The 11,167-nt window shown below is 38.3% G+C and overlaps 1 protein-coding gene across 1 annotated transcript; it reads left to right on the top strand.

Annotated features, from left to right (window-relative positions):
* Nucleotides 1-635: 635 nt before the first annotated feature.
* Nucleotides 636-8,396, top strand: LOC306768631 (uncharacterized protein; the record flags this gene model as incomplete). Its single annotated transcript, XM_079257039.1, has 5 exons — nucleotides 636-756; nucleotides 891-920; nucleotides 2,364-2,506; nucleotides 7,874-7,945; nucleotides 8,379-8,396. The coding sequence occupies 5 exons, from the start codon at nucleotides 636-638 to the stop codon at nucleotides 8,394-8,396; spliced, it is 384 nt and encodes a 127-aa protein (XP_079113165.1).
* Nucleotides 8,397-11,167: the final 2,771 nt, after the last annotated feature.

Below are 11,167 nucleotides of genomic sequence, written 5' to 3'. Positions count from 1 at the left end.
GTGGGAGGCGTCTGTCAAACCTGTGGAGCGTCTGTGCGTCCTCGCTGTCTGTGTCTGTCGGTCCGTGGAGGACACTTACACGTGTCGCCTTCAGAGCAGCTGAAGTTTGGACACCCTAAACCCGTTTTTCTGCTCTCTTTTTTTGGGGGGGGGGGGAGGAGGATCTTCCACTGTGATCCAGGAAGACTCATCTCATTCTCGCTTGGAAGGAAGTTGAATCAAACAGGTGCGTGAAATACATTCTTTCTCATCTCTTGTCTTCTTTAAAAAGAAAAACCACAAGCAATGTTTGTTTTGTTTCATTTATACCACCCTGAAGATCCACCCTTTTTTCCCTTTCATTATTTGCGTTAACTGTAAACCCATTCATGATTTCTCTGCCAGGTTGTAACCAATTCCTACAGGTGGGATTTGCCTCGAAACAGAGCTGCTCCCATCGGCAGCTCAAATATGCCCACACGACAAATCTCGGCCAAACCAACCTGTCTTAGAGAAACACTGGGCGGTGGCATCGTTTTGGGGTTTTTTTTTTTCTGTGTTTTATTCCAGTGTTTCACTTCTCCCCTCCTCACCGCGCGTGTTTTGACACCCTTGCAGCTGTGTGCGCGTGTTATTTGGGAGCCAATCAAGCCGCCATGGACGCGTTAATGAAGGGTTTCTCTAAAGCCAAGGATGGAGTCGTGGCAGCGGCGGAGAAAACCAAGCAGGGAGTGACTGGAGCCGCTGAGATGACGAAGGATGGGGTTATGTTTGTTGGTAGGTTCTGGGAATTCATCTGAATCATGATCAGGTGATCTAGAACAATATATAAGGAGGACAATAACACTTATACTTAGTCTTCGGCTACTGTGGTCATATTTGTGTATAACTTGTCTTCTTGTTTGTTTCAGGAACTAAAACAAAGGATGGAGTCTCCACAGGTAACAAAGTGTATTAATACAAGTCTTGTCGGTCTTCAGAATCTCTTAGTAATTTACATGTCGACTATTTCTGTCTGGGAAACGTTTTAAACACAAAATACATACTACGTAAAGTAAACCTTTCCTTCTAAAGAATCATCAGGTGGTTCATAAGAGAGTTATATTGCAACCCTGCAGGTGAATAAGTGTCATATTTTACAATCTTCCTGAGCACAACTTGTTCTACTCCCTACAGGGCCTTGCCATTTGTCACACATAACAAGCAAAGCAGCCGAGGGAAGCTGCATGTATACAGGCACCCAGGGAGATTGCTGAATTGTTGTCTCCTATATGCTGGCTGCGAGTAAAGTATGTTAAGGCTTTTAAAGGCTGGATTATAAAAAGATTATGAGAGAAATATGTCGGGGCATAATGTCTTGTCAGCGATCTGCATGCAATGATCTGATAATCTGCTTTCCAGAAGTCCACGCAGGCTAAGATGATGCCCTGTGAGTTGTCAAGTCTTGATTAATTACACTGATGGATTGGTGTGAGATGTAATTCCCCCTGCTCCAAGCTTGTTGCTTATTCAGCTTTGAAATGCTAAAAACAATCTAAAAGATTAGAAAATAAATGTAAAATATGAGGAAAACAATGGTTTTGGCTTTTGTAAATTTGTGCGGTTGCATTAATCATCAGCTTTGGAAGCACTGGTGTGGGGAACACCTAAAACATCAAGAAACGCAGTGAGTTTTAGGCACTTAGATACTGCAAATGTCACACACGCACAGTCTTTTCCCCAGAAAGCTGCAAGAAAAGCTTTTAGAAGGAAAAATGTTAAGATGCGCTGAAGCATACTAAATGCAAAAATACACAACAGTGCTTTGCTTCGAACAGTCAAAGGCAAAGAAAACTCAATAAGCCTGCAGAGGAAAATGTCTCCAGGCTTTTCTTTGTACTAAGCCAGTTAACCAAATGACTCCACAGGTGGCAGTCCTGCTTTATTCTGTACAAATCTGTAAGAATATTTTTTAACTCCATTATTTCTCATTTTTTTCTATTAAAAAAAAAAATTATATAATGTGTATATATATATATGTGTATATAAAATATCTTTTTTTTTTATTTTTATTTTTTTATTTTAAATCAGTAAAGGAACACTGCAACCTTTGGTGGTGTTACAGCAGCAGAAAATCGTGAAAGCAAATGCTTTGATTTTTTTCCTTTGATGCTTTTGATTGAGTGTAAAAGCAACAGCTAGTAGCCACAGTACTTCCTGAGCATGTCATTAAAGAGCAGCAGCTTCACCATTAATGTCATCCAGAAGCACAGATGGCTTTGAAATCCAGTATTTGTAGGATCTGTGTCATGTTCATGTTCACAATCCTCGCAGGCATAGAGGATCTGTACAGCCTGCTCAAATGTCCTCACTTCTATTCTTTATCTCCTCCTTTTTTCCCATAGTTGCTGGTAAAACTGTGTCTGGAGTGTCTCAGGTGGGTGGAGCGGTGGTTACCGGGGTTACCGCTGTGGCCCAGAAAACTGTGGAAGGTGCAGGCAACATTGTCGCTGCCACTGGGTTGGTCAAGAAGGATCCAGCCAAACAAGTAGGAAAAATACACTTTATATTATTCATTCATTCATTCATTTTCCGAACCGCTTATTCCAATTCAGGGTCGCAGGGAAGCTGGAGCCTATCCCAGCTGGCTTTGGGCGACAGGCAGGGTACACCCTGGACAGCTCGCCAGTCCATCGCAGGGCCACTTTATATTAATTAAACTGAAATGAAACGGAATTCTTCATCTTTTTTTTTTTTTCCTTCTTAACCAGCGGATGCATGAAGCAAATGTAGCCTGATCAGACCTTTTTGATTACACATGAAGTAACTTCTTTAAGCATTCGAGTCCAATTTCCGTTGATTGTCTATATATATATATATATATATATATATATATATATATATATATATATATATATATATATATATATATATATATATATATATATATATATATATATATAAATTGTGTATAAACACAGCTCATACATTACCTAAAGCATCTTGCAGAATAAAACTTATTACAGCTGGCAGGTACACACTTCAGTCCCAAAAACAAGAGAAATTTATTCAAAATCTCTAACATTTACAGCGCTGCAGAATTTTTTTGTGGCATGTTGTGTTTCACTCAATATTATGGGAAGTCATAAACTAACAGTTTCTTCTTACATCTTTAAAATTGCCGGTTTAGTGTTGTAGTTCAGCCATGGAAATAAGTGAGTTTGCAAAACAAACTGCAGGAGTTCGAAATAACAAACCACATAATTTTTGCTTTTTCTTTTAGTACTGCTTGCTAACAGCTGGACGAGACAGTTTCTTAATAGCATGACACCTTGTTTTTTTTTGTTTTTTTTTTTAACCTTTTATCATGGGGTTGTATGCAATTCAGAAAGCAAATTTCTGCTCGCATCTTAACTGGTAACTTTTTTTTTTTTTTTTTTTTTTGCTTTCATAATAAATCAAAATTTAATTCAAAATCAATTTATATATTCAAGCTTGCATTTCTACAATGAGAAGAGTGTATGCAGAGGTTTGGAGTTCTAGTAAATCACTTGTCTGAAGAAGCCTTTAATCAGAAAAACATAACCTGTAGGTCTGTCCATAAACTGAAGTTTATTTGTATCAATGCAAAGTATTTGTACATACATGAGACTATTAGTTTTCAGCGTAATAATCTTTCCATTTTCTATAGTAGCTCCAAGCTAATGCTTCCTTTTGTCAAAATGGTGTCCTGACCTTGAGTGATTTGTTGTCACTTCTCATATTCGCTGCAAGTTTTTCTTCTCTGAAATGAAAGCTGTTACATACTGTTACCTTTCCTGTGTTCTTCATCAGTCAGTCTGGCATTCGTTTGTCAAGGAGAGAGGAGGAAGCAAAGGCAGTTTACCGTAGCAAGCAATTTTCTGTTGAGACACAAGTCAAACATGAGAAATGACTCTCCACCATTTCTCTAGAGAGTTCTTTTGTTTTGTATTTTACTGTCTTTCAATACGGTCCTGTGTATAATGAAAGCCGAACAAACATTTCAGCAGCAACGTTGATTCGTTGTTTTTTTTTTTGTTGTTTTTTTTCTGAAAATGTCGGTGTTTCTGTATTGACTACAACATTTCAATGATTTCTTTTTAAACTCAAGTAGCTATGCCATACAACAATGCTTCATGCAAGTGCCTTTTATTTATATGTATATAGATATAGATGGATAGATATTAAATAAATTCATCATCATCTTATATGCTAGTATCTGGAAATCAATACACCAGCCATTTTGAATGCACACCTTGGTTGACTTGGCAAATAAATGCAAGAAAATATCAGGAGCAGAAAGGAGAAAGATTTAAAGGGGACAGAGCAAAAGATAAGTCAACATCAGACTCGGGCTGCACGATTATGACCAAAATAATAATCACGACTATTTTGAGCAATATTGTAATCACGTTTATTAATCATGATCATTCATTGTGTCTGAAAAAATATGTATTTTTATTGCACCACTTGTAAACACACACACACACATATATATTTATATACATATATATACACGTGTGTGTGTGTGTGTGTGTGTGTGTGTGTGTGTGTGTGTGTGTGTGTGTGTGTGTGTGTGTGTGTGTGTGTGTGTGTGTGTGTGTGTGTGTGTGTGTGTGTTGATGCAGCTGTATTTTCCATTCTCGACATGACTTGCTCTCATCAGTCTAAAGCTTGTTAAATCCTCCACAAGAAGCTCCATCTGAAGCCAGGAGGGATCAATGCAGACAATGTCTGGTTTTTGTGAAATGAAGCGGGCTATTTAATGTCTAACTAGCAACTGCCACGTGTTGTAAAAATGTTTGTATTTTTTTCCATTTCCATCAGCTGTTTAATCAAAACAATTAGTTTTACCTGCAACAAGAAAAATGTGGACCTCAAATGTCCAACCAATCCAATAATGAAGCCTTAGCCACGCGTTCACCCCTGGTGGTTGGCAGACTACTGGTTGAGAATTGTGTGATCAAAGACGCATGCAGCAGAGATTGCGTTTTGATTGTAAATATTGTTGGCGATCAGGTTTAATTGTGGCCACCAAAATTGCGAACACGATCAAAATCCAATTAATTGTGCAGCCCTACATCAGATTGACTTTTACTTGCTTGAGAGAACTCAGAGTTCAGGTTGGATGCCAAATTAGCTGGTGCAACAGAGTACAACACCGAAAAATATGCAAAAACTAAGAAATGTCTCTTAAAGGAGTATATAGGGCCATCTAGTGGCAAAGTTGCACACTGCAACAAACTGAATGCCCAATGAGCATAACCTTCCAGTATCTATCAAGAACGGAAAAAATAATGTGGCTGTTTAAACACACACAAAAAAGAAATGCATATACTGTTTATAGGCTCTCTCTCTAGTGGAAACAGTTTTATTTAGTTGTTTTTGGGGGGTTTTTTGTCAGCAATGTTAGTGATTTAAACACTGAAAATGAATAAATCACAAAAACAACATATCAAATGCTGGACCTCAGATATGTTTTTAAATATATTGTGTTAAAATATGAGCTGTGCTGCAAGCAGTATTTCTGTCAAAATGAATATAAACGGATCAATGCAGTGTATATATTGAACTGTTTACATTTTCATTTTACACAAGTTTCTATCAGTGATTGTTCACAATTGTCTCATCAACGCAGCGACATAGGTAAACCATGAAGGATGAAAATGATGAGCCTATGAGGAATCCTGACCAGCCGAGCTGGCAGGCAGAACAGACAAACAGATGGACATCAAATTAAAGCAGCCTAACTGATTGGGAAGTCTGGCAAGATTGGGAAAAATATCAGTGTTTTTCAGCAGGACACTGACATACAAAGAGCAGCAGATTGTTGTCATTCAACCACCATTCTCAGCACCTCACAGTCATTAAACATTAATGTGGATTTTACCTAAAAATAAAAAAAAATTAATGCTAGGTTCGAAAAAGTCCTTCAGTGACTGACACACAAACCCATAAAAACGCACCCACAGAGGACGGTGGAATGCTTAGTCTTGATTAATCTTCTCATCTGGTTGTTTCACCAATTCATCAGCTGCTGGTGACTCATCGCGATGCAGACATATTAGAAAGGTAGAATGATGGAAAATACCAATTAGACCAAGAGGCAGACAAGTGGAACTGAAGGAGTGGAGAGGAGAGAAAAAGGGAAAAGTGTCTCTTTGTGTCAGAAAAGATGCAGCTTGATTTTTTTTTTTTTTTTTTATATGTTCCCCCCCCCTTTAAAGCAAGTACGTGTGCCTACAAAGGCACACACACCTTCCAGGTGAGCACATGGAGGCTGGAAGGGTGGTGTTAAATACAGCAGGAGGTGTAGATGCAGAAACTGCTTTACGGTCACGTCGTCCATCAGTGGTCGTCTCACAATCTCACGTGTCGCTGCACTGTGACCACTCCTTATTAGGGAAGGGCAGCTCAATGGCAAAGTGTAATCATGGTGAGTCGGGAACGGCGTCACTCACGTTTTTCATTAGCGCTTTGAGCCTTGTCTTTTTCTTTTTTTTTTTTTTTTCTTTTTAAAAAAAAAAAGCAGGTCCCTCACTCAAAGTGAGCGACTATCACAATGACTGGTGAAATGAATGACCTTCAGTGAATCCAGGTGCAACATTTGGGAAATTCTGTGTTGTTTACATACAAACTTCTATTTCCCAACTGGATTAATTCACCTCCCTGCTTGCTTTTGTGAAGGCAGTATCATGCACTGTAAATGCAAATGTTTATTTCACCAATTTTCACTCTTTTAAATTACTTATCGATTATCAGTTATGTTATCAGACATCTAATTGCACATCAGAACTAGCTAATCGGGTTTAAATTGGCTTTTGTGTTTGTAAACCTGCATTATAAAGGTAGCCTTCACTGTAGTTCTGTAAAATATCATATTGGAGGGTTCAGTTTTAACCCACAAATCATGATGTTCTTCCCCCTAAACCTTAATCAAGTAGTGCTGCTCCTTTTTAATATAATCACTCAGCTCACAGAAAGAAATCTTTTCTAGTTTCTGTATTTGTTTCTCTGGCATCATGAAGACGTGGACAAAAGGGATCCAAATATCAAACAGCTGTGTTAAGAATGGGACAAGCTTGACAGAGTAGTAGAAATGGAAGTGACAAAGTAGCAGGACGAAAAGCCCAAATGGCAAATAGGGAGGGCAGATTTGACAGAAGACCCTTCCTACTGGCCTTGGTACTGGCCAACCAACAGATCCACCACCATGTATCGACAAAACAATTTATATTTTAATATCTCTCAGAAGGGGTTGCACTATCCAGGAGCTGGTCCTGTTAAAAGAAAAACAAAAAGTGGTGGTAACTTTTCCTTGACACAAACACATTTACCAACTGCAACATCTTTACCTGAGGAGTCTGAAACTGACTCCTAAAGAGAGGAGACTCATCTATTTTTTACCTGTCTGAAAGCCATCTGCAGCTCATTCTCAGTCCCACTGTGTTGGTTCACATCTGCTTTCTAGTCAAAAATGATGAATTAGCCAGTGTGAACCAGGAAGTGATATTGCCAAAAATACTAAACAAAACAAACAAACAAAAAAACTGTAGCCCAACACAGCCTGCAGGATACAGCGTAAAGCAATCCCTTCATGTTATCATAGCTCCCAAGCCTAACTACTGGATATAACTGCATGTATTTATGTGTTGTCTCTATAGCACTGCAAGTAAACAAGCTAATACTGGGAAGGGGAGAGGACTTAAGCAGCTCGTCTATACATGCCAATGTTTGTTTGGTTTTTTTTTTTTTTTAAGTATACTTTGGGTGTAAAATTGGTAAAATATTCTAAATTTCAGATTTGAGGTGTGTGGTTTAGTTAGAAAATTGAATGGAAGGTGTGATATGTCGAACATGAACAAAATGTAAATGAGCTTTTGTCTTCTTCCAGGGCGAGGACCCCTCAGCAGTACCAAATGCCACAGAATCACCAGCTGATTCTGACCCAGCTGAGGTCACAGAGGTTAGAACAATCACACACCACCTGTTGTTGTGTTGCTCTGTTTGCGATCCGCTGACTAAAGGTCAAGCACACTTTCATATGATGGCTACAGTCAGTCACATCTTGAATTTACCATAAAGGGGATGTAACAATGAAAATACAGATACAATATGACGGTTAATGACAGCTTAGGAATTAGGTTACAATTAATATGCATTTCTCACATTTATTTCACAATCATCCATTAGAGAAGAGTCTGAGACATCAGGACAGACTGCCTTTGAGCCCTGCATGACAGCAGCCAGGTTTCATAAATAAATAATTGACACTGGGTGGAGTGTTACATCAGCTACAATGTCTGGGATATAATGTTATGCAGTGGGGTGACCTCATCGCCCTGCATGCAAACCAGTAGATCCATTGCCCACCTCTTTATTTTGTCTCCCCCTCACAGGAGGACACCGACGAGTAAATGGCTTGAAAGCTTCACAATCAAAGATCCGTGACCGAAACATTCCATGTCGCTCTGCCAAGTCCCGTCGTGCCTCGTTTTCTAGTCCATCATGGAGTCTGTGCTTAGCATCTGTGCGTTTCTGTTCGAGTGTATGTCTTTACAGTAAATGTGTGTAGATGTTGCGACTGAGAGATGTTGTTTGAGTGTATTTGTGCGTCCTCTGTTCCAAAAGGCACCTCAGGTGTGTGTCATCAGTGTACAGCTGTCGTTTGCAGTGATTCCCTCCCACTGAGAAGGCCACCTGATCGCATTCTGTGTGTGTGAGCGTGAGTGTGTGTGTCTTCCTGTCGACTGTGTGGCTATACAAGTAACTCAAATATGGAAATAAACAACAAACACCTAAGTGTCTCTATATATATATATATATGAACAATTTACATTGATTTATGGAAGATGGAAACGTAATAATCTCTATTTTTGTCCGTAAACTGTTTTTTGTGATGGACTATAAAGTGCTGAGCTCTTTGTGCATTCATATTGTATTTTTTAGCATGTAAAGTACAATTCAGCTTAACTGCTGTGTCATAAACTTATTTGGATGTTAAATAAAATATGTAAAGTGTGGAGTGAATTATGTATTTCAGTAATCTTTGGAGGTGCTTCACAATGAAATAAGTACATGTATGCAGTCTGTTCAACCATTTTCATAGACATTCAGTAATTCTTTCTTATACATATATTGTTTTTGTTAATTTCTCCTTAAATATTCAAAGTAAAAGAACGTGAATGTACTTTTTAAAATTGTCAAATTATGTAAGGTTATATTAATCTAGGTTTCACTAAACAAAACTACTTTAGCTTAAAATAGCTTTTTTTTTTAAAAAAAAAATATATATATAATCACCCTAAATACAGTGCTCTAAATTATTAACCATAACTGTTGTAAAACATGAAAATGTTCTGAAAATGTACACCTGTTGGTCTTTTTTACATTTCATCAATATATTTTCAAAAAAAAGAATCCTTTTACAGACTGAGTTACATGTTAAAACAGAAGCATCTCGCTGCCGTCATCTCAACAACTCTGTCATCCAACTACATTTGTAAGTCCACAGATGGCTTTAAATCAACTATCTGTGGATCCATGACAGCTTAAGATTTTCTCACCATGAAAAAATGGGAAGAAAAAAACATTTCCATATTTTAGGAGGGATATTTATGATTTATTACCATGTGACGTGTCTAAATTATTAGATCATAATCTTCTGCTTCCTGGTATTTATGATCTGAGCAAAGTTTTTACCATAAAGCAAAGCAAAACCTCACAAAATGTGTGTATAAAATATAAATTGTGTATAAAATATGGCACGTTTGACTTTATAGGGTTAAGGAGAACAGAACCACTTCTCAAAGTTGTTCTTTAGCGGTATCCTGCCCCTCTTCCCTCACTGATCCTAGCTTTTAAGGATATTCCACAGGTGTTGATAGTGTTGAGCTCAGCGGATGATGGTTGCCATCACAACAAAGCTTTCACTCATTGCAGGCAAAGATTTTCTGGTATATTTACTGCAAAAGTCCAGTTCTTCCTTTTTATACCCTGGCAGAAAACGGTCTGTTACAAACTGAGAGGTTATTTTGACAACTTCAGGCACCCTTAAGGTGCTTGCCATCTTCCACCACATGATTCCAAAACATCCCTCCATCACATTGCTGACGTAGCTGGAACATGGCAGTATCCCACCAACCATCTTGAACTTTCTTCTTCTCGACCATCTACTGCGTCCACTGTTGAATAAAACTTCATGTATTTCTGAGCCCGCTGCAAATATTTATGTCAGCATTGCTTAAGGGTGCCTGACGTACAGCTTTATGCATAATTGTGAGTATACTGTATATAGAGTTGCTGGAAATTTCATAGACACCAGAAGTATCTATTTTTCTGCTTGTCAGTCTTTTTTTAACATCTGCTCTCTCAATACGATGCAGACGAAGACGTTCCTTGATGTCCAATAATCTGACTGAATCTGTTTAATCTGAATGCAAACTGATTTAACAGTACAACAGTTTTCCATAACGTTGCATAAAATGTCCAATATTTTCATTCTTTTTGCAAATTGTAGGACGTTTCCAAGTTTTTCATTGGCAGAAAGATCCTTCTTTTCCCCCCAAACTGCATGGAAACCATGACTTAATGTCAAATGACCTCTTTTAGTATTTTTCTTTTAATTAAGCTCACCTTGGAAACTATTATTAAACCTGTCTGAGCTTGCGGTCAGTGATCTAAACAGAGTGGAGAATTACCACAAGCAAAATCTTCCACCACACAACAAAAAGCCAAACATTTCACAAACTGCACACAGAAAAGTTTGAACAAATGATATTTGTCCTGATTTGGATAGATGCTGGTGCACTGGTTGTCATACTTTTCAATACATAGCAGCATGACTGGCTGGCTGTTGTATAATAGACATTTATATACTCCCAGGCAGATACATCAGTTTCAGCTTCTAACGCCGAAGATGACAAATGACAAAACTGACTGGTGAGGGTAGTTGTGACTGCATACATCTACTATACATCTATTATCCTGCATGTATACGAGCAGAAAAGGTTTAGATCCAAAGAAGGCTGTGATTCATACAGAAGAGCAGATTTTACTCCAATCCCAAAGACTGTTGATACTCTGCCCCTCCATATGGCTGCACATCCAGCATCACAGAGCACGACATTGAGTCCTTGCCCAATGGCAGACCCATCACAACTGGTACACGAGTGTTTGTGTGAATGGG

Source organism: Telmatherina bonti (assembly GCF_933228915.1).
Source record: "Telmatherina bonti genome assembly, chromosome: 17".
In the NCBI taxonomy this organism is placed as follows: Eukaryota; Metazoa; Chordata; class Actinopteri; order Atheriniformes; family Telmatherinidae; genus Telmatherina; species Telmatherina bonti.
The sequence above is the reverse complement of the archived record's forward strand: the minus strand, read 5'-3'. Positions and strand labels throughout refer to the sequence as shown.